The sequence below is a fragment of the Rasamsonia emersonii genome, assembly GCF_000968595.1.
Source record: "Rasamsonia emersonii CBS 393.64 chromosome Unknown ctg1118621760326, whole genome shotgun sequence".
Classification (NCBI taxonomy): Eukaryota; Fungi; Ascomycota; class Eurotiomycetes; order Eurotiales; family Trichocomaceae; genus Rasamsonia; species Rasamsonia emersonii.
In genome coordinates, this window is record NW_013563076.1 from 1 (window position 1) to 22,141 (window position 22,141).

The 22,141-nt window shown below is 49.5% G+C and overlaps 9 protein-coding genes across 9 annotated transcripts; 6 read left to right on the forward strand and 3 right to left on the reverse strand.

The window, feature by feature from the left end:
• Positions 1-70: 70 nt before the first annotated feature.
• Positions 71-1,214, reverse strand: T310_5763 (Uncharacterized protein; the record flags this gene model as incomplete). The annotated part of the gene is made up of 3 exons (XM_013471352.1): positions 71-714; positions 948-1,071; positions 1,125-1,214. Coding segments are annotated over 3 exons (858 nt in total), but the record flags the coding sequence as incomplete, so codon positions are not given.
• Positions 1,215-1,645: 431 nt separating this feature from the next.
• On the forward strand, positions 1,646-2,901 carry T310_5764 (uncharacterized protein; the record flags this gene model as incomplete). The annotated part of the gene is made up of 2 exons (XM_013471353.1): positions 1,646-2,642; positions 2,789-2,901. 2 exons carry the CDS (start codon positions 1,646-1,648, stop codon positions 2,899-2,901), a joined length of 1,110 nt encoding a protein of 369 aa, XP_013326807.1.
• A 214-nt stretch (positions 2,902-3,115) lies between these two features.
• On the reverse strand, positions 3,116-5,223 carry T310_5765 (uncharacterized protein; the record flags this gene model as incomplete). The annotated part of the gene is made up of 5 exons (XM_013471354.1): positions 3,116-3,231; positions 3,293-4,509; positions 4,565-4,743; positions 4,793-4,991; positions 5,045-5,223. The coding sequence occupies 5 exons, from the start codon at positions 5,221-5,223 to the stop codon at positions 3,116-3,118; spliced, it is 1,890 nt and encodes a 629-aa protein (XP_013326808.1).
• A 1,831-nt stretch (positions 5,224-7,054) lies between these two features.
• Positions 7,055-7,740, forward strand: T310_5766 (uncharacterized protein; the record flags this gene model as incomplete). Its single annotated transcript, XM_013471355.1, has 2 exons — positions 7,055-7,082; positions 7,160-7,740. The coding sequence occupies 2 exons, from the start codon at positions 7,055-7,057 to the stop codon at positions 7,738-7,740; spliced, it is 609 nt and encodes a 202-aa protein (XP_013326809.1).
• Positions 7,741-8,228: 488 nt separating this feature from the next.
• On the forward strand, positions 8,229-9,503 carry T310_5767 (uncharacterized protein; the record flags this gene model as incomplete). Its single annotated transcript, XM_013471356.1, has 3 exons — positions 8,229-8,386; positions 8,547-8,954; positions 9,080-9,503. The coding sequence occupies 3 exons, from the start codon at positions 8,229-8,231 to the stop codon at positions 9,501-9,503; spliced, it is 990 nt and encodes a 329-aa protein (XP_013326810.1).
• Positions 9,504-11,123: 1,620 nt separating this feature from the next.
• T310_5768 (uncharacterized protein) lies at positions 11,124-13,430 on the forward strand (the record flags this gene model as incomplete). The annotated part of the gene is made up of 16 exons (XM_013471357.1): positions 11,124-11,361; positions 11,417-11,510; positions 11,563-11,611; positions 11,675-11,746; positions 11,778-11,782; positions 11,912-11,977; positions 12,029-12,066; positions 12,111-12,208; positions 12,263-12,358; positions 12,409-12,463; positions 12,523-12,576; positions 12,633-12,720; positions 12,771-12,910; positions 12,962-13,036; positions 13,090-13,209; positions 13,279-13,430. 16 exons carry the CDS (start codon positions 11,124-11,126, stop codon positions 13,428-13,430), a joined length of 1,440 nt encoding a protein of 479 aa, XP_013326811.1.
• Positions 13,431-14,095: 665 nt separating this feature from the next.
• T310_5769 (Pantothenate transporter liz1) lies at positions 14,096-16,996 on the forward strand (the record flags this gene model as incomplete). The annotated part of the gene is made up of 17 exons (XM_013471358.1): positions 14,096-14,101; positions 14,319-14,438; positions 14,589-14,699; positions 14,768-14,811; positions 14,867-14,915; positions 14,989-15,215; positions 15,284-15,303; positions 15,381-15,442; positions 15,496-15,570; positions 15,647-15,830; positions 15,977-16,105; positions 16,192-16,232; positions 16,301-16,407; positions 16,461-16,545; positions 16,601-16,655; positions 16,713-16,873; positions 16,940-16,996. The coding sequence occupies 17 exons, from the start codon at positions 14,096-14,098 to the stop codon at positions 16,994-16,996; spliced, it is 1,533 nt and encodes a 510-aa protein (XP_013326812.1).
• Positions 16,997-17,895: 899 nt separating this feature from the next.
• On the forward strand, positions 17,896-19,329 carry T310_5770 (Dimethylaniline monooxygenase; the record flags this gene model as incomplete). The annotated part of the gene is made up of 1 exon (XM_013471359.1): positions 17,896-19,329. The coding sequence occupies one exon, from the start codon at positions 17,896-17,898 to the stop codon at positions 19,327-19,329; it is 1,434 nt and encodes a 477-aa protein (XP_013326813.1).
• A 267-nt stretch (positions 19,330-19,596) lies between these two features.
• Positions 19,597-21,837, reverse strand: T310_5771 (uncharacterized protein; the record flags this gene model as incomplete). Its single annotated transcript, XM_013471360.1, has 7 exons — positions 19,597-20,594; positions 20,645-20,808; positions 20,864-20,936; positions 20,999-21,200; positions 21,424-21,430; positions 21,557-21,604; positions 21,794-21,837. The coding sequence occupies 7 exons, from the start codon at positions 21,835-21,837 to the stop codon at positions 19,597-19,599; spliced, it is 1,536 nt and encodes a 511-aa protein (XP_013326814.1).
• Positions 21,838-22,141: the final 304 nt, after the last annotated feature.

Sequence of the window (22,141 nt, forward strand, 5' to 3'; positions counted from 1 at the left end):
TGCCTTGGCCGCCAAAAGGAGGAAAGACATGCGCAGCGTCGCCTATCAGGATCGTTCGATGGTCAAACCATCTATTGACAACACGGTGGGAGAACGTGTACGGTCGACACTGCCAAATCTCGATGCAGTCTCGCGGATATGGGACTGCACCCCCTGGGAAGCGCCTCCCCGCCTGGTCCTCGCGACGGGTGATCATCGGGGTTAGATGAGCCCACAAGAGGCTCTCGGCGTCCATGGAGTCATTCGAGCTTGATACGGCAAACTCGTGGCGCCATAGACGATCCTGATGCGGGCCAAAGCGGCCACAGGCTGTCGCTCTGCCCGGCGGGGTGCAGAAATGCCAGCCTTGAGGCCAGTACATCTCATAAACCTGCTCTGGGGTGTATCCAAGCTCCCAGAGGGGAAGTTCGGGATGTGTCTCTGGCGTAGGCAGGCGGATGTGCAGGTTGGCTGCCACCCACGTCCCATCGTACTGAACGAGGCCTGGTCCCTGCCTGATGTCGGCCGACGGCTCGAGGAAGTCTTTCCGCACGGTGCTTCGTTTGCCATCAGCGCCAACAAGCCACTGACAGCTGATCTGTTTGGTCACTTTCTTTTCATTGTCAAGGTAGAATACAATCACCCCGTCGTCGACTTCACGTCTGTCGACCACTTCACATCCACTGCGCAGAGTGCAGAACGGTGACTCTTCAACGTGGCGGCGTAGACAGCGCTCTACGAAGTGTCAGGTTTTAGCAATGTCGTCTCTAATTCAGCTGAAATCCATACCCAGTTTCGGCTGGCTCTTCAGGAGGGCCGACGGGACTGTCTGATGGACCCAGTCCCGGCCCACGTCGAGCGTCAGCAAGGAAGGATTCTGGAAGTTGCTTTTGTGGAAATGCACCGCATCGACTTCTGCTCTCCGTTATCCGGTTGCTTCAGACAGGCAGGGCTGGATTCAAGCTCACCGTGTCCGATGGACGGAATGTCCTTTTCAATCCCGATCTGCCATAACACGCGAAGGGCATCAGCGGCGAGGAAGACGCCTCGGGGGTCATCTGCAACGTTGACCTCCTTCTCCAGTATTATGGACTAGTTCGCGTCGTGTTAGAAACCGAACTATTGATGCTGGAAGGGATCCGTACATGCACGTGGTAGTGGGCCAAACAGAGCCCAAGGACCAGTCCTGAAGGGCCTGCACCGACAATGACGACTGGAATTGATTCTACTTCCATGACAGAAAGGAAAATTGAAGAGCATTGATACCATGACTCGGTTTCCTCCATGCATGTTGTCATATATACTCGTCGAGGAAACACCGTTGTTCGAATATTCTTCGTTTCTGACTCGTAAAAACACATAATTCATGCATCTACACCGCATAAACTGGAATATGCTTTCATTGTTCGGATCATTCCAAGTGCTATGCGGAGAAGCCGGAGTTACGCCGCGGAGGATCCAAAACAGGAAATTGCCATTGTTCCGTCGACGCGTCCATCGCCCTGGACCTGCCACTTCTCATCTCACGCTAGCGGACTGAAATAGATATAAGATACGACACGGTGGATTATGGGACGTACCCGTGGTCATTCCTTTGCTGGTATCCTTCCTCCACAACGCCGTGCCCCTTCTTCCGTGCTCCCCGCGTGAGCGCATTATACCAGCCATGTCTATTTCCGACGTGAAGAACGATCCAGCGAAGGTCCAGCTTGTCCGGCTGGCACACGTCTACTTCGAGCATCCGGACTTGGAGACCTTTGCGAGGTTTGCCATGGACTTTGGCTTGGTCGAAGTCGCGCGCAAAGGAAACACCATCTACTTCCGCGGATACGGCAAAGACCCATACGTTTACGTCGCCTCAACAGGAGGGAAAGGGAAGCCCCAGTTTCTGGGTCCAGCATTCGTCGCTCGCGACCAGGAGAACTTTGACAAAGCGGCCAGAATCCCCGGCGCGATCGTCAAGGACCTCGACGACGCGCCTGGAGGCGGAAAGATGGTGACGATCCCCCGCCCCAACGACACCTTCATGCACATCATCTATGGCCAAAAGGAGCGAGACATCGATCCTACGGACGCAGCAGTTGCATCCCATTCCCAGGGACAATTCAATACCCCCTTCGACAAGCCTAGACAGAATCGATCCCAGACATGTCAGGAAGGTCCGGCGGTCGTCCACAAGCTGGGCCATTTCGGATACGTGTGCAAGGAATTCGACGAGGAGGTCGACTTCTACACGTCAAATTTCAACATCATCCATTCTGATATCCTCTGGCATCCCAAACTCGCCGGCATCGATGTCCTCACGTTCATGCGCCTCGACCTGGGGAAGGAATACTCAGACCACCACGTCATGTTCCTTCAGCGGGCACCCCCTGAAGTAAAACGGACCTACCTCCACCACACCTCCTACGAGGTTGCAGACTTCGATACGCAGCTGATTGGCCATGACTGGCTGGCAAAGCGCGGCTGGAAATCAGTCTGGGGCGTTGGACGCCATATCCTAGGCAGCCAGATCTTTGATTATTGGCAGGATAGCAGCGGGTTCAAGATGGAGCACTATTCAGACGGCGACGTCGTGAATGAAGACTCCCCGACCGGTCGACAAGTTGCTGGTGCGCTCTCTGTTTGGGGACCGGAAATCCCGAAGGACTTTGAGCTCGATGGTACGGCGGGTAGTGGATGAGAGAGAAATTTGATAATGACGGAGCGATTATGCTCAGATATGAGCGCTTAGCTCCATGAAAGATGAGAAGAAGTGAGAGACGCTCGCAATTTCTGTCCGCTTTTATTTGCTATTATTTGTAGGTAGGTATTGATAAATATGATAAAGAATTACTGCCAGATGCACGTGTCCATCGACATGCTGGTGCAAACAAGGCAAGTAGCCACAAGATAACCAAGCACGTAGAAGGCCCCGGTTAAATTTACCCTTTTCGGAATTCTTCCGGCACCCCTGCCATCCCCATCCACTGCAAGTTGCTCCGGATCCCTTGGTCACATACATTTGATCATACGTTATTAAGTACTTCTCTTTCCAATTAATAATTGATTTGACTAAGCGGCAGCGGAATTCAAGGATACAGTATATGTATCCTTCCCGCTGGACAGAGAGCTGTCATTTGCATTGCCGCTGCTGTTACACAGCAGTTCGAAGCTGCCAATGCAGAGGGGCGGTAAATTGCCTTATGATCTGCTCCACCGTTGCGGGATCCAGAGGACCAGGGTAACGCTGCTTGAATTTCTCAACGGATACTGAACGTGGTCAAGTTAGTCCTGTGTAACTCGATGTCCCCTCGCACATTCACGCACTCACCCTTTAAAAAAGCCGGAAGATGCCACAGCGAAGCAAATTGGTCGAGGAACAGCTCAAGGGCTTCATTGTGCTTCGCAACTCTTTCGTGGATATTAGGAACAGGGACCTGACATTCCTGATGGAGATACAACACGATCAGAGCGGTGAAGACGATAAGACACACAGCTGGATCTGTCCGGGACGAGAAGGAGCCGTCCCATTCACGGACTACAGAGACAACGTCCTCACAGTATTCCAGACTCGCCAGCCAGTTCTCAAACCATGCAGCGTCGGCGGTGTTGGCCTCCTGGGCCGGAAATGGGGGAAGAGACATCAAAATGCGAGCAATATGAAGGTGAAGAATACAGATCATCCGGTCATGGTGTTCTGACTGCGATTCGTTGCTAACGGTGTTTCGACTGGGACTCAAATAACGGGCCGGTAAGGCGAGGCGGACCGAAGAGAGGTGGTCTTTGACATCGCAGAGACGCGCATCGAGACGATCGGATGATTCTTGTGCTCGCAGACGGCGGAGAGTAGCAGCTTCTCGAAGAACCATTGCCGTCACCAAGTGAAGATTGAGATTGATTTCCTGTCCGCGAGTTACAACATTCTTTGTGGTTTTCCACAGCTCGCCGGTGTCCGGAGGCAGGAATATTCGACCGGATGCATTCGATTCGTCCGCTGAAGTCGCTCCAAAAAGCGCGGTTTGGATGCTATCTGTTTCGATTACGAAGGGAGTCCCAGCAGTGATGTTGGAATACGAGTCCAGGCAGTAGACAAACCACCACACGCGTCGCCACTCCTCCAGCTGGTCAGCAGGAATGTCGCCGAAAAAGCTATACAGCGGACATTGGTTTCGGTTGTCGAGTTGGTGCAAGCCACACCGATAGGCTTCTCTGGTCAGCTGACCGATGCGAAGCCAAGCTCGCGATCCTGGATGTTGATGGAACTCATAGTAGGCGAGCAGGCACGCCTGCTGAAAGACATCCAACGGCGCAGGCCCATTGCCGTTTCCTTGCAGAACGCTATTCGAGTTGCTCAACGTATTTCGGAGGGATTCCAGGTCAATGGGAACGGCAGGATCGATTGTAGGTGGATTCAGGATCTTGAGAGACACAGCGAAAATCGTCTGCAGCAGATTTGGACTCAGCGATTGGCGTTGGAATTGCCGGAAGAACTCTTCTTTCCGAAATAGGAAGGCGGACGGGTGAATGTACTCGAAGAAATCATCGAGTCTGCTCGCACATAAGTCAGATCAGCGAGAAAGCTGGCCCTGCAAGTGCAACTGACATTTGTCGTTCGTCCTGTGGATGCAAAGGTAGGTTTGACAAGGCAATGTCATTGCCTTGAGAGGAGCGATTATGTGTTTCACCCACAGCAAGGCCCATCCAAGGGGACCCGGCCCCAGGTGGAATCTCATTCTCTTCCAAGGTGACCGTACGTTGCAGAGTACCTACTGCTGAATCAGTCTGCCTGGTATCCATTCACCTAGCGAACTTCACTTAGGCGATTGCGCACCTGGTGCAGGCCTGGAAGATGCTTTCCGATGAGAGCCCAGAGGAGGACCAGGCTTCCGTCTCGTAGAGGAGTAAACACAAGGCCAGCCAACCTCGCGGCAACGAGAACAACTCGGACGCTGTAAGTCGCCTGGTGTACGGGGTAAGTAGTGAACAGTCCGACTTGTCGCGCAGCTTGTTTCTTACACTTGACCTTTTTCCTGAGATCGATTAGCCCGCGATGGTAGAGATGGCGTGGGCAACGAGAAAATACCATATACACCGGTCGCAGACCCGACTGCTTGGAACTCGACCAGACGGTGCATTTCGTGAGTCGGAAGAAGCACTCATCCAGGACACATGTGTCGCATTGAAGAACATATCAGTCAGGAAAACATCATCCAAACCACCAAGCTGACTCAACAGGGGAGAATTGGAATTTTCCCTTTGCATTATGACGAGACAAAACGATGACCACCATGGATGTTCAAGCTTCTGCCTGATGCACTGAAATCTGCCGGGCTCCAGTTCTGTGAGTTTGTTGAGAGACGTTAGGCTGAAAATTCCGAGATAAACTTACAAATCAATTTATTTCTTTTTGGGAATTGATAACTTGTTAAATCCAAGGGAAACCTCTAGGCATCATCCATTTGTTTCCCGCTCTTTAGCATGCAATCTAATGAACATACGCAGTTCCTGTCGATCCGATGAGGCGGTGGCCCCCCGCACGTAAGTTATATTGAGAGGGTCCCAGTGGATGGATACTATATCCCCCGGGGGCCTGATGACAAATGAGAGGATGCTGGGATTGTTCCAACGCGTAAGCCTCCTCTGGTTGGTGGGGACGATCCCACCCGTAAAGCAAACGGATGCCCGAGACAAAGGACAAGAATGATCGACTCCCCAAGCTTCTGGGCTGCTAGTCATCCCATCCCTTCTTATTTTGATATTTCCCAAAAATTACCGTTGTTCTTGCTCTGCCAAGGTTCCAGTGTTGTTGAATTCCATGGTCTTCGTTTGCATTGATGTGATGGAACAGTCTGGTACCCATTGTCAATCAAACAATTATCTTGTAAGAGCAGACGTTATAATCCCAATCACAAATCCAGCGAAGCCTATGGTGTTGGATTAGATAGTGATTCGCCGTCCGGTATACAGAAAGAGGGATAGGTGCAAAATCTAGGCATCTAACTATCCAAGTAAGCTGAGGAGAAGCAGGTAGATTTGAAATTCCAATCATTGCTTGCATGCACCCCTGTCGATTTAGCTGTCATTTTGTGCAAAGTGGAGAAGAACGAAAGCTGCTGGCTTTATGAGGGCCCTTAAAAAACAGCTCCCACTAAACAGCTTCATACGACTCTCTAGAACACCGGGTTGAAATTTATCATGGAAGCTTCATAAGATACTACAGAGCTGCTTTGGGCAGAGCTCACGACTACTCGTAATACGAAATTACGAATCCTGCGGGGTTGCAGCTGAAGAAACTTTGGCGCTTGAGCCCTCTGCGATATATTAAAACAATTGGTCAATTTCATATCAGGCTGCATCGAAATAACTTCGGTCAATCGGATCAACCATGTAGCCTTGCAACTGTTCATCGAGAGAAGGGCAATTACTGAAGCTCCACGGTATGGACCAACGAAGTCACTGCGGCAGGGTTGAATTTGAGTGGTCAATAGTCCTAAGGGATGTGGATTTTCCTGATCGGGTAATAGATGAGCGGCCTTGGCGGAGGATTCCGCTGCGGTTGACATAACAAGCTGTAAAGCTGTGAAGTCACATATACTAAGCTTCAGAACTGATATACATTAAATTGCGAGTTTGTCCCAAAAATCAATTAGCCCCTCTCCACCACAGTTCCGGCTGTAACACTGCAGATGTTCAATACTGCTCATCACAGTCTCGTCCAGTCATGTGCCAGTCTAGCCGCTTTAGGCTTAGTCTCCCTCTCCAAGGACTGCTTCCCCAGGAGTCTTGATATAGTTGTATTCGGGTTATTTTTTGCTACCTGATAGTGTACTGTGTTGAAATCTTGGGTTATCAGAGAATGATGAACATCTACGCTCTGAAATCAGGCATCCCAGCATGAATACACTGGATAAATGTGTGGCTGTGCTTCAGCCCCGCTCCTCTTGCTGTTGCTGCCTAGGCCAAAATATATATATACCTGCATGTTGGTTCAGAAAAGGCTGAAATATCTTTTCCTAATAACATCACTGCATCTACTACTAAGAGTCACAAAATATTGCTGTCCTACTGAACTCCTCAGCACACTGAGCAAGCTATGGCGCCGCTTGAAATCAAAGTCATCGGTACAGCTAGACTCTCTCGCAAGGCTGAACGAGTCCACATTTCTTTGTGAAATCTGTCGGCCCTTCCCAGGATGAAGTCTCTCAGCAAGTGACCTCCACCAGCAATCAGCTCCAGCAGCTGCTCAAAGGGCTTTCCAAGAAAACCGAGACAGGTGCCGTCGCCCCAGATGCCGCAGTCACCGTGTTTACGGTCGGTTCAATGAGGAGCAACTCTCACGTGCCATATGATTACGGGACCAGAAAACCAGGACAGCGACAATACGAAGTAAGCATCAAAATTGAGGCTCTCTTCCGAGACTTTGACAAGTTCGGTCAAATCTGCAGCCAGCTCGTCAGCACCCCGTACGTCGAAATTGCCTCCATCAACTGGCGTCTGACGGACGAGACGCGAAAAGCCCTCGAGTCCGAGGCACGCAAACTCTCCCTCCTCGACGCGATCGAGCAGGCCCGGGACTACTCCGAGATTGTCGGCAGGCAGGTTGTTCCGGTAGAAATCTCTAGTATGGGGTTACATCGCCATTCTCATCAACCGGTCGTCCAGCAAATGGCACAAGACCGAGCATCTGTGGGGAATGAGTTTAGTGGTACTGGGCTTGCTCTTGAATCCGAGTCCGTGTCTGTGACTGGAACGGTGAACGTGACATTCCGCGCTGAGTAGGATCACAGGGCTAGTACTTGCGCAATTCTAGCTAGGCTAGCTTCTTCAGATAATATCAGATAATAATGGACACGAGTATCTTCACAATTGCCTCCTAGATAACTACTGAGTAATATCACGTGTGACTGTTGACCTCACTTTCAGAGAAAGGGCTTAGGGTCTAGGGCCAGGGCTTCGTGTTCCGCGTGCCTCGCTTGCCTGCCCGGACGAGGCACCTCTCGCCCACTTGGCTCGTCAAGAATCCAAGTTCCTCCACCCTTTCTTTTCCCTCGTCCAAAGCGAACCTTGTAAGAGAAACTAGCCCCAGCCATGTTTGCTATTGTTTCTGTCATGCGATCGGTTTTAATATTATATTCCTGTCGACTCCGCTGACAACAGTACTGGTCACCAACACCATCATTGCCACTGACGATCGTTAGGCCGCCGTTGCAGGGATGGAAGCAAGAGACCACAGTCGCTGCATCAGGGAGCGATGTAGTTCCAGTACGATGACATCTTTCTGTCCTCCGAAATCGATCCTTTACCAGCAAGCTACACCTAAGCTCGGATCCTTCGCTCCAACTGTCACGGGTCTTTCGAATGATGATTGGGGTGACTGTCAAGCCCGTTTCACAGTCCCTTCTGATTCTCACCCATTGAGGATAATGTGTGTCAACAGATATTTCGCTGTGTTAACTACAGACGGATCGGTCATTCTGTGCAATGCAGACACGTGTGAAGAGGCGATCACCTTCCCTCGCCAAGAACGTGTGGTTGCTATGTGGTTCAACAATGACGGAGAAGATGGTCACCTGTAGTCTCTCCAGGCCGATAGTGTGGAGAGTCAGTACGTCAGAAGTGATATGCTCGGTGGATAATCAGAACAATGCCAAGGCTATGGCTGTCTCTTTTCTTGGTGAATCCGATAGCAACATTATCGCCTGCTTAGACAATTCTGAATTCTGGTGGATGTCCCCAGAGTGCTCGGAAGATGGCTGGAAACCCTTTCCTGTTGTTCTGCGCGACGATTCATATGAATTCCAACGGAGCAATTCTCCTCGTGTTGTGGATTTTAGCCCAGACCGTAGTAAAGTCGCCCTCGCATACCGGGGGCTGCCGTTGTCGGTGTGGGCGCTCGATGAGCCCGGCCACGCCTCCTGGGCCGATGCGAACGAGAAGGCGACAAAGGCAAAGACCGTCAAGGCCGTCTTGGAAACTATACTGATGTACAGAATGTGTGTTGGAATCCTGTCACCGGCCCTCTTCTGGGGATTTTCAATGATGGATGCATTTTCAAGTGGCACCCCACCGAAGGCACGATTCAGATATCTACATCTCTCGCGGTGCATATTAGATGCAGTCCAAATGGTGATTTCTTCGTGACTGGAGGTAGTGATGGAACGCTAAGGATTTGGGACTTTCACCACTTTGCACTTGTCTATCAGCTTTTCTTCAGTACTCCAATTACGGATCTTGCAATCGATCCAGTTGCAAAAAGGGTCCACGATCTCAGGGACAATTTCTGCACTGTGTGGGAACAAAATGCCCTGATACGACTTACAGATGATGATGAGAATGCCAGCGACCAATTGAGTTCGAGGAGATTCCACGCTGGTTTCATTCGCCTCAGAGTCATCAACAGAGCTGCACGAGCCCATCACCGCACTGACTGTGGACAGTATTGGCCTTTATTATTGTACCGGGGACCAAGATGGTGTTTTAAAACTGTTTACGCGCACTGGAACACAACTCCTGAAAACTCCAGCGAATTTTATGGCAATTGAGCATCTTGTATGGAGCGAGGATGGGTCTTTCCTTGCAATTGCTGATCTGGCACGACGGATCAGCATCAAGAGCTTTGATCCAGGTAATGTAATGGCTCCGTTGAAAGATGTTGTTGCCGTAAAGGAAGACGATACCATTTGTCAATTACTCTGGAGCCCTGCCAATGATCTCCTTCTGGCGTCGAACAAAAACGGGACGACTATCTGGTCTGCGCAAGGAAATAAAAAGGCCTGCTGTGAAACTGGACCTTCCTATTATTGGTTCAATCACCCATTCGAAAGGAGTTGCATTGTAGGATTCACTCACGACCACATTGGGATATCTTTATGGAGTGATTTGACCACTGTCAAAAAAGCAACGTTAGATTTATCCGCTCTGGATAAGGGACGGCGGGATACATTAGTTGAATATGGGGCAATGAGCCCATTATCTCTCACCAAGGTTTTGATAACTCCGGACGCGAAGTATGCGCTGTTGGAGATATCAACAAGGAGCGCCAAGAGAAGGAGACGCGATAAGCATTTCTTCTGGTTCGTGATGGCAGACCTCTTTGATATGAAAAAACAATCAGTTCTAAAGAGCATCAATGATCTCCGGATTTCACCTGTCTGGCTGCAGCACAGTCCATTCCCCCGTATAGAGGTGCCTCTGGGCTTCTTACCCACGGATACAAGCCCGCGACATCACTGGTCACCCTCTCTGCAAACTACTTCCAGTACGGTGGATAGACGGAAACGCCAAATTGAACTCTTTAATTATTGTTTAATATAAGCTTAAAATATACCACAGACACCGGCCAGTATCTATATAAGCGTCTCTCTTTTTTTTTTTACCTCCATCCTTTGCTTTGATTTCCTTTACAACAGCATTGAGGTTAGGAAAAGAAGATAAAAAATAAAAAAAAGAGAGAAAGTTATAAAATCGTCTATCAATCAACGACAAAGTATTATCCATTGGGAAAAAAAATAAGCTCCACCTCCACGTGTCAATCTTGTTGCAATTATATCCATCGCCGACGGAATATTTCCGTGCCCGTCAATCAATCTTAAATGAATAAGGTAGCCAGCCGGCAGTTAAACTAGCGCAATCTATTATCTGATGCAATCGATCAATTCAATTAACAATTACCATAGCGCACGCCCAGTCCAGACCCTGTCGTCTGCTGCACCTACCACAACCCACGCGCAGTTCTACACAGGAAGAGTATCCATTCGAATGCTCGATTGATCCCTACCTAGGGACCTACCTCCTAACCACCTAACAATAACAGTTAGCCCGTGTGCCCTTCTAAGGAAGGAAAAGGAAGGTGGACGAGACGCAGTGGGGATATGCCAAGATTTCGCCATCGGCATGGAGAATGAGCAATGCTCAAAACCCGTTTTTTTTTGTTTGCTGTTCGGGGTTTCTCCGTCCGTCGTTCAGCGCGCGAGATCGCGATCGAGTAGATGTTATGACAGTAGGGAAATAAAGATTTAGCTAGATATAATAATAGAATGTTTTATTTATTCCTGCTGGAATTAGTTATCTGACGACAGCAACAAAACTTACTAGAATCTATATTTTTATATTGTTTTCCTCTGCACTGAGACCAAGAATATACACACATTACTTTCGTGATAATGGCAGAAAAGGACGCCGTGTCTGTCGAACCTCCTGCAAATAATAACCACGGAGAGCAACATGAAGTGCAGCTGGAGAAACGAAAATGGTACCGCACGACTCTCTTCAACGCCTTTGTCATCGGCGGCGCTGGCTTCCTGGCCCCGGGACTGTGGAATGCCATGAATTCGCTGGGAGCGGCGGGCGCAGAGCAGCCGTTTCTGATCAATGCAGCGAATGCGTTGGTGTTTGCGTTGAGTAGGTGGATCGTTGAAAGAGAATTTATACAGTACCCAGCTAAGGATGTTTCCAGTGGGCTTCCTCTGTCTGTTTGGCGGACCGATTGCCAATCGTATTGGCTTGAGATGGACGCTGGTGCTCAGCACGCTGGGATATCCGATCTATTCGTATGTTTCACTCGTCTCTGATCAAGGGTGAGATTGAAATGGCGTTCAACAGGCTGACTGCTTCTGCTATAAGTGCCGGATTGTACACGAATAACCGCTTCGTGAGTACTCTCATTGTCACAATCATGAGTTCAACTCGATAGAATGCTGATCTGATTGACTAGGGCAATGTCTGGTTTGTTCTGCTCGGCTCTGTCGCCTGTGGTATTTCGTACGTTCTCTCTTTTTTATCCCAGGTGTGTAGATCATAGCTGACGTCAAATGCAGAGCAGGTCTGTTCTGGGCATCCGAGGGAGCCATTGCCTTGGGCTACCCGGAACCGTCCAAGAGAGGGAAATACATGAAGTTAGCTCTCCCATGTTTTCTCTTCGAGATTTGCGACTGAACTGACTGGTCGTCAGTATCTGGCTCTGGTTCCGTACTGGCGGCCCGCTTGTCGGAGGCGCCATCCTTCTTGCTCTGAATCAGTGAGTCTGCTCAGACGTATAGTGAAGATGGCTATTTCTGACAGACTCTAGTTCCCCCGCAGCTAAGAAGAAAGGCTCTGTGGGATGGCGTGCGTATATCTCTGGTCATGATCTATATTCATTAGGGATGCAGACGTGCTGATCAGTGCTGATGCAGAGACGTACCTCGTCTTCGTCTTCCTGCAGGTTCTGGCTGCTCCACTAGCTTTCGCTCTGACGTCTCCCGAGAAGGTAAATAAAAATCATCCTCGCCATGGAATGCGCTCTAATATGTAATATTTTCAGGTACAACGCTCCGACGGCAGCAAGGTCATAGTCAAAGCCGAAAAATCGCTGCTCGCAGAGATGCGTGCACTGTGGCAAGCTTCTACGAAGAAAGAGGTATGTTGCTGACGGCCATATAGAAACTATGATCTTGTCTAATGAAGCAGATTGCTCTGTTGTTGCCGGTCTTCTGGGCTTCATATTTCAACCAGTATAGCGGGAGTGCGTCAGACCAGCGTTTGTTACCTTGAAAGTGTTAATCTTGCTAATTCGATTGACAGATTTCGAGACATACTACTTTGGCTTGCGCGCGCGTGCCTTGATTGGTTTCGTCAGTAAGTAGATAAGTTGCAGTCACTTGGCTGAGCGGACTTGTACTAACATCGTCTAGCGAACTTCGCGACTCTGCTCTCCTCCTGGCTCATTAGTCTGTTTCTGGACTACCAAAGATTGACGGTCAAGAAGAGGCTTGTTTACAGGTAAGACTTAATGTCACACAATATTCTCAACCAGCTAACTGTGTCGTTAGTTTCTTCTACGTGGTCTTCCTTCACCTGGTGGCGTGGATATACGGTTGGGTTATCCAGGAAAAATACACTGCCAACCCACCGGTGCTTGACTGGTCGGACAAGGGCTTTACAGAAGGCTTCTTCGTGCTGTTGCTGTGGGGTATGTTACGATGCTACTCTCACATATCTGCAATCGACTAACATGAGTTAGAATTCTCGCGCCAGTCTCTGCAGAACTGGATTTACTATCTAGTTTCTACTTTGACGGACAATATCTCAGAATTATGTAGGTCTTGGATCCAAAAAAAAAAGAACTTGAATACAACTGACATCCATCAGCACGATTCACTGGCATCCTACGTGGACAGGAGAGCTTTGCCCAGGCAGTGTCTTTTGGCCTCAACACTCGTAACTGGTACGGTGGGCGTGTGCCTCTGGCTGTGAACACTATTCTGTTAGGTATGTCAGGATTGACTTGTGACTGCAATGATATCTGCAAGAATAGAATCTCATGCCCTGATTTTACAGGTCTCGCCGTCTACCCTACCTGGCTGGTAGTCAAAGATCTCAAGCCCGATGCAACCCGTATTGATCCTGCAGCAGTATATTCGCAGGAGAATGACGAGCTGAATCTTGCTGAGAAGGCCGTCATTACGGACGCGAAGGGTGTTGCAAAGTGAGATGTTAGATGTGCGATTTGTCCTTATGATTGCGTTGAGGACGTAGAGGGATGCCGTAAACAATGATATCACCATCATGAGAAACAGAGATTATATATAGCATTGGCAAATTCACTTCCGAAGGATCCAAATTCTTCTAGCTGCTCAGGTAGTTCACTTGTCTATAGAGGGATGTTACTGTAAAAACATCTGGTGGAATAACAGCCGGAAGCTTCATAGTAACTTGAGTATCGAAGTGTCAGCTCCTGAGTTTGTGAAGTATTCCTTGTAATAATGACTTAAATATTTCTAGAGAGACGAAGAGAAAGATGGCGTGATGCTGCTAAAACACTAAATTGATCATCGTCCCTAGGCTTAATGTATTATTCTATCATTTACAAAGGAAGCAGAGGGATAAACGATCCAGGTCAAGATACAGCGCATGCCATGCGTATAATTATAATATGACATTTTATTTGGCACAAAATAACGAAAACTTGGTTTATCGTAATCCTGACCTGTGATGGACCTGGTCAGGTCATGTAAGTCTCCAATCATCCATTCTGCCAGTCTCGCGAAAACGAGAAGAGTGTAAAGATAATTCATATTATTATCTACTCTCCACATGTGGACATTTTCCAATCCAGGAAGGCGCAGTAATTAATAATCTGTCAAATTTCTCCATCATGTCGGTAGGCATTTGAGTGGCCGACCCCAGGCTAGAGATTTCTAGTATCCTAGCTGCAGGATGCGGCAGACCGATCAATCATGTCCGAATGCTGCTATCTAAGCCAAATAAGTTAGCTGCCACGCCGTGTACGATACCTACTTGCAGGTACTATACTGTGGCCATCGTTATCATGCGCAATCGCGTGATTCGAAGACGTGATGCGCTAACTGCTTGGTCAGAAACAGGAATGCAGAAACGAAACATCAGAGGAGGAGAATAAATATTCCAGCATATACAGCGATAAACATGCATGCTTTCCTCATTTTCAACTATTGACTCTTGTTCCCAAATTTCCTGTGGTAGAAGGGTCACAGTGTGGATAGCTGTGCACTGTCTTATCAACAGCATGACAATCAAAAATCCCTGGACATCGGTATATCCATCTATCAATAACAGTCTAGCTTGCACAACTATTATATACGTTCTTGAGTTTTCTAACTGAGCGACAGTTTCGCTCTTTCATATGGGATACCGACTCCCATCTGAAATCGCCCGAGGAGCGGAAGCTGGTGCGCAAGCTGGACTTTGCGCTGTTGACGATAGGCTGCGTGGGGTTTTTCGTAAGTATTCTTATCTTGTACCTCGTTGACAAAGCAAGGATTAGCCAACAAGGAAAATATATTTCCAGCTCAAATATCTCGACCAAACAAACCTCACGAATGCTTACGTTAGGTATGTAGAATGCCCAATAGAAAAGACCAAATGAATACATATCTAATGAATACAGCGGCATGCAAGAGGACCTCAAAATGTTCGGCAATCAATATACCTATGCAGTGAGTCCTCCGTCAGACATCTCTTCCTCAGGCAGATACACGGAATGAACTCTGTCTAAGTGCAATGCAACAGAACGCCGCCTACACCGTCGCCTACGCCATCATGCAGATCCCCTCGACGCTCATCATTCAAAAGATTCGTCCCAGTTACTGGCTCGCCGCGATGGAGGTTGGCTGGGGCGTGTTCACGATGGCGCAGGCGGGCTTGACCAACTACGGCCAGCTGTACGCGTTTCGCTTCCTGATCGGGTTGTTCGAGAGTTCTTTTTTTCCGTGTATGCTGTACGTTTTGGGGTCGTGGTATGTTTCCAGTTCCAAGTGATTTTCTCTTCTGGAGAGAATAAAAACTTTCTAATAGGTATAAACAGGTACACGAAGACCGAACTGGGTATGTTTGCTAAAAGCATTACTGGGTTATTGTCCAGCGTGGACAAGTCAAATTTGTTCACTAATCGCTATTTTCAGCCAAACGAACTGCCATCTTCCACATGACTGCTCCTCTAGGTTCTGCGTTCAGCGGCTACCTGGTAAGCAAAAGTACAGCAGATAGAATATCTGTCAAATACTGAATTCATCGAAGCAAGCCGCCGTTTACGAAAATCTCAACGGCCATCACGGTATCGCTGGCTGGAGATGGCTGTATCTCGTCTGTGGTGTATGTCTGTCCCCGTGTATCTATACAACCTTGTATAGAGATACTCGTGGTGATGATCACTGCTGACGTGACACAGTGCATGACCGTCCCCGTCGGCATTGCTACCTTCCTCTTCTACCCCGACGTCCCGCACAACACGCGTGTCTGGTATCTCAATGACGAGGAGATTCGCCTATCGCTGGACAGGGTGGCGAAGGCTGGCAAAGCGGCACCAGCAAAGATTACCTTCTCAACATTTCATCGTGTCGCAAAGAGATGGAGTATGAGATCCTTCCGAATATGTTCGTAGTTGCCAGCTGATGATGTAAGGGTGGTACGCCTTCACGCTCGGCTATGTGGTATGCTTTCTCTGAATAGTCATAATTGATCTGCTACTCAACAGAGCTGACGAGATACGTTTTCACAGTTGTACGGATCCAGCTGCGGCGCAAGCAGCTACTTCGCCATCTGGCTCAAGGCAGAAAACTTCTCCGTCGCAGACCGGAATATCATCCCGACGGGGACGAACCTGATCTCTGCGTTTTGCGTCGTGTTGGTGAGTTTACCATCAAGATCAGGAGAAATTCCCTCATGTGTGGATTCGTCACTGACCAGATGGATAATAGTGGGGATTTCTTGCAGATTACACTGAGAATCGGTTTGCGTGGGTGCTAATACCGCTGGTAATTAGGACTTGCATATTGTACTGTACATATCATGAAACGTGTAGCTTTCTGACGTGTGTCTTCAGGTTTACGGCCTCATCCCTAACGGCATCCTGGCCGCGTGGCCGAAAAGTGTACCGCTGAAGGAATTCGCTTTCTTGACCGATGGTGTTCAGCTGATGACTGCCATATTGTACGGAAATTCGTCATAGTCTCTACGGATATAGTTCTCTGACAATGTCACAGCTACACATGGGCCAACGAGGTCTGCTCTGATGACAACGAGGAACGTGCCCTCGTCGTCAGCAGCATGAACGGGTTTCAATATGCCGTACGTCGATCACCTCTGTCTACTCTCTAAACAGTCTGACATATATGCCGTATAGGTGGCAGCCTGGCTCCCAGTGGTCATCTTCCCGCAGACTGAGGCACCGTCGTTCCGTGAGTATCCCCCAAATATCGCATATCACAGCTTCTCTTACTGATTGTTATGTGTAGGACGCGGCTACCCAGCAACCTTCGCCTTCGTCATCGCGGCCATAGTGGTCGTCGTCATTACTCAGCTTCTGGTCATCCGGGAGAAGCGTCAAAAGGCGAGGGCAGTAGACAGAGCAGCGGCGGTGGGACGAGAAGTGGAGCGTGTCGACTACCAGAGCAAGGTATGATTTATTATCATCAGAATATATTTCCTATCCGTGTATTAAAAAAGCAACTGATCTCTCTAGAACCCCACGCCCACGATATCCGATGTAGCACACAATTTGTCAGGCGAGTCAGTATAACGGCAGCAAGGCTACAGGGATGCTTTAACAAGACATTTTGACGTTCGATCCGAAGTCTGGCTAGTCTTTATTTCGATTATCAGCAGATGAATTCAATAAAGGATAAAGATATTATGAATAGCGATGTGTCATGTTTGTACTCCAACAATCCGCTACATGTTGATGTCGTTATAAATTAGACCAGACTATATTGCATTAATTTCTGGTGTTTGCTAGTGTTCAGCGATATTAGTAATTCTTCTACCTCTGCATAAGGACGGTGAGCGAGTTTTGTCGAATAAATCTCAACAAAATCGGTTAACTCCTTTTTTTTTTGTATTCATTTCCCTCTTAGTTTATTCTTTTGTTATTCTTCTTCTTCTTTCTTTAATCATTTCTTCATTCTTCTCCATTGCAGAAATGAGAATTCCCTCGAGATACACATATGAATATGTAGTCAATTTTTACTCTACCCTGCGAGATGTCGTATCTGTAGAACCCACGCACAATATCCTATTCACCCATTATCATTACTCAGCAGATAATCTCTTATCATGCGACGTGCTTGCCGAGTGCCGAATAGAACGTTATGCAGATATTGGATTCCTTCTATTAGCTCCGCCATTAGCCTCAGGTCATAGTCACCGCGGATCACGTCAGGAACACCCCGCTCGACAGCTCCAATCGCCTTGACGACAGCTATCAAGCTTACTCAGTACATACTACATAGCTAGGGAAACGATTCCTCTGCAGCTGCAGCGAATGTCGACACTGTGGGGCTGCTTCACGCAATTACTGCGGAGAGCTGAATTGCCGTATAAGTAGGGGAGAGTATCGGACAGGAATAGCGAGTATGTTTACTTCACGCAGAAATAATATTATTCACCTACAACTCTGTTCTTGAAAGTAAGTTGTACCAGATGGGCCCTCGCTACCGCAGCATCGCGGTCATCGGCACCGGCCCCTCAGGAGTCTCTGCCGTCCGCGCGCTGCATGAAGAGAAGATATTCGACACGATCCGCGTGTTTGAGCGACGGGATCGTGTCGGCGGCATCTGGCACTATGACCCTGAGCCAGACGTCTTTCCTGCCCCGGGGACACCAGAGAGTAATAATAAACAGGAGATTCCCTCGCATCTGCCACAGTTCACTCCCCCTCTGCCTGAAGACACGACTGCGCGAACGGCCATCTACGACGGCCTCGACAGCAATGTCGGCGCCAGCGTCATGGCCTTTACCCACAGGCCCTTCCCGGAGCAGAATTCCGCGGCGTCAATTGAGCGGCTAGGCCGGGGCAATCCCACGCGGCCGTTTCGCGTCGTGGCAGCGTATCTCGAGGACCTGTTCAAGGACTACCTCCACCTCGTCTCGTTCAACACAACGGTGGAGAAGGTCGAGAAGAAAGGCGACAAATGGGTGCTGACGCTGCGTCGCTCGGGCCAGCTGTATCGCGGCCAGCCGCAGGACTACTGGTGGGAAGAGCAGTTCGATGCAGTCATCGTGGCGACTGGACACTACAGCGTGCCTCTCGTGCCGAACGTGTCCGGGCTGGACGAAGCCTTCCGCGCGCATCCTGACCGGTTCGAGCACTCCAAGGCCTTCCGCTCTGCGGATCACTATGTCGACAAGAAGGTCGTGGTGGTTGGGGGCAATGTCTCTGCAGCAGATCTGGTCTCCGATCTGCACGGCCTCGTCAAAGGCCCGCTGTACGTCTCGCAGCGAGGGAAGAACGAGGCAATGCAGGCAGCGTGGGATCTGCCCAACGTCGAGATCAAGCCGACGATCGAGCACATCGAGACGACCCAGACGGGGATCAACGTCAGATTCGCAGACGGCAGCAAAGTCGACGACGTCGACAAGGTCATCTTCGCCACGGGCTACAAGCTGTCGTACCCCTTCCTCGCGCCGGACCCCGTCACGCCCAACAACCGCGTGGCTGGGTTCTACCAGCACATCTTCAAGATCGGCGATCCCTCGCTGGCCATCGTCGGGCAGGTCCGCGCAGCAATCAGCTTCCGCGTGTACGAGTATCAGGCCGTGGCCGTAGCGCGCTACTTCGCCGGACGGGGGAAAGAATTGCCCAGTCCGCGGGAGCAGGAACTGTGGGAGGTCAAGCGGCTGCAGTACAAGGGACCGTCAGCATTGTTTCACGAGATCAAGCCGGATTTCAAAGAGTATTTTGACTTCCTGCGTGATCTGGCTGGGCCACCGGCCCCGGGGACGGACGGGTATGAGCTGCCGCCATGGGACGACAAGTGGGCAGAGTTGGCCTTTGGTATTCTGCAGTTGAAGGATAAGTATTGGAAGGAGATTCGAAAGAATGCCGAGTCGAGTCAGATCAAGGCTAAGCTGTAGCCGTGACTTATGTTGAGAATGTAGATAGATAATGAAGGATTAGATGGCCTCTTCGGGAATTGTAAACTTTTATTTTCTCCTTTGAGAGGGTAAATGAGGATTGAGAGATTAAATTGTGTTCTCATAACGCCTTCTATATACTCTTGACCTACTTCGTCCGTATGACACCGGAATTATATATACATGCCGAAATTAAGCAAACCCTAACTCATACTTCTAGCCACTTCGCGAGCTGTCCAGGATGGGCAAGTTCTAGTATATAGTCTGTCAGACATCTAGTTTCTCCTGAATCAATCTCCTTCTTCCCTCTCGCCATCTCCTCCACGCCACAAACCCCAGCATCGTCACCACTGTCAGCGGCACCGCAAATACAAAATACAGCCACCACATCTTCGATACGACAAACGTCGGCTCTGCCGGCCCACTCGTGTCGAGAGCAACCAGATTCGTCCCGAACAGGCTGCAGACGAACGTCGCCGGCAGGTAGAACATGGTTACCGCCGCAATGATCTTCATCGACGTGCTGTCCTTCTTCGACTCGTCCGCGATCCGCAGGTTCGTCGCGCTGTCGTGGCCCGTGATCAGGTTGTACAGCAGCGTGATAAAGTCCTGCGTCCGACGCTGCAGCGTCAGGATCTGCCGCTCGCGGTCCGTGCAAAAGTCCCGCAGACAGAGCAGGTTGTCTCGGACGCGTTCGTGGGAGCGCACGTCGATGCTGTGCTTGTGTGCCCCGGGATAGACCCGGCTCAGCTTCCACAGCCGGGTGTGGTCGCGCAGTAGCCGGTCCACGTTCGACCGGTCGCGCTGGTTGTTGTGCTCGAGCGTGATCAGGCTCCGCGCCATCTTGTGCAGCAGCTGGATGTACCGGGCGAACTTCTCCGAGTCAGTGATCTCGAAGATGGAGCCCTCCTGCAGTTGGCTCTCGATCCAGAGCAGCCGGCGGAAGAGGTTGTCGATCTCGGTGGTGCGTGTCGACAGGACGCTGAACAGGATGACCGTCTGCAGGCTGAAGGGGTGTAACCTTGTCGAAGTCGAGAGCTTCTCGCCCAGCGCGTGGAGCAGCTCGCGCCGCTCGCATCTGGCGTCGAGCAGGATGTAGGTCGTCTGGCCGGTGACGACGTTGTAGCGGAAATACAGCGGCTCGTAGTTGTGCTGTAGCAGCACGTCGGCCGGTCGAGGGTTCATGTTGACGCTCAGCGTGCTGTCCAGGGGATCCATCTTGTTGGCGACATAGGAGAGCGACTCGCTGACGTTGTAGCAGATTTCTATACTCAGCATCAGCAGGAGCTGGCTAGAAACGAAGTCGTCGACCAACCCAGGCACATGTCCCCGTCAATAGTAACGGCCCTGCTGTGATAGCTTGAAACAAGCTGCGACGAGAGCAGCGCGACCTCACGCGTGTTGATGGCCCAGTACTGTTCAAACAGCACATGCGTCTGACGGAGGTCTCTAAAGACGCCTGCTTGCGAGCTCAACAATCTAGACCCAGTCAGCATTGCTGTAGTTGTACCATGCATTCCACGTCGATACATACACGACTCTGACCTGGCCAGCTTTTGCTGCCCGTGGAGGACTGTTTCGTATCCGGTCCTCAAAGTTGGGCGTCACTAGGAGGGAGAACAGAATTGTCAATCAAGTCCGTGCTATTGAACTGACAAGCTGGTCATACCTGCTTCGTCAAGCACGACAATATCCTCCTCGTCACTGCTGCATTTCTGCGCGCATTTCGAACCCGCAGCGTGGCCGCAGCAGAGAAAAACGGCATACTCGAGGGTCTCCGACTGCATCTGGACGGGGATGCGACGGGTGTCCATCTCCCGCATAATAACCCACCAGAGTCTACAATTCGAAGAATCGCGAGTCTTTCTGAACTACAGATGTATAGTACATAATTTGCAAGCGCCCGGTTCCTGGTGTTGCTCATGCACAGCCTCGTTCATGCAGCTTCAGCTCTGCCCCACATTCAGCTGGTAATCCCTGCATATCATCCTTGTAGCTTGTTCACTATGCTGAGAGGAAAACAAGCTTTTGAGAGGTCGCGGCAGGGCAGAGTTGGCATTGGCTGTTGGATTACAGTGGAACTGATGCTCCTACTCTAGAGCTGTATAAAGTTCACAGGTTGTTACTCAGGCTATGTCAATATAACATTGCCATTATTTTCATTCTTCCTTTTCTTTGTTTACGCTTATCTTATACTGCGAATACAAAAAAGTAGGCAAAAACGTACCTTGCAAAATTCAATTTTTCCACCAAATCTATAATACTTTCTAGTAATCTATATATAGTTAATTTGTATATCGATTTTCTTTGGCACAATCATCAAACAGACTACCACGCAGTTTTGAAGTTCTCTGAGGGGCAAAGAGGGGTAACAAAATAATTATTAGTCGTATCGTGCATCATATCCACTGAGACATCGAGGATCTGCGTGCATAGCCCTATTGCCTCCACTCAGTGTCCTCACATGCAGCAGGGAACTTGCCAATTGACTTCTTGCCAGACTTTCATTCTTAATCAGTCGGTTTTATGATCCTCGGGCCGCTATTTAATGTCTATTTGTTTATTTCTTTGCCGTCTTCCGTTCTTTCCTTTACTATGACTTTGAAAGAAAAAGAAAAAGAGAATAACGAAAAAATAATTAGCATCTCTTCTTGCTTGCAATGACCAGGCTGTCACCACAAGATTTCCTCACAGAGGTGAAAGTCTTCGAGCAGAATCCTCCACCAGAACTGGACGAAGGACCCCTCATGTGCTCCACGGCAACACTAGTTGCACTCTCTTTCGAAACACCAGATAAAGTTGTCGGGCTGGT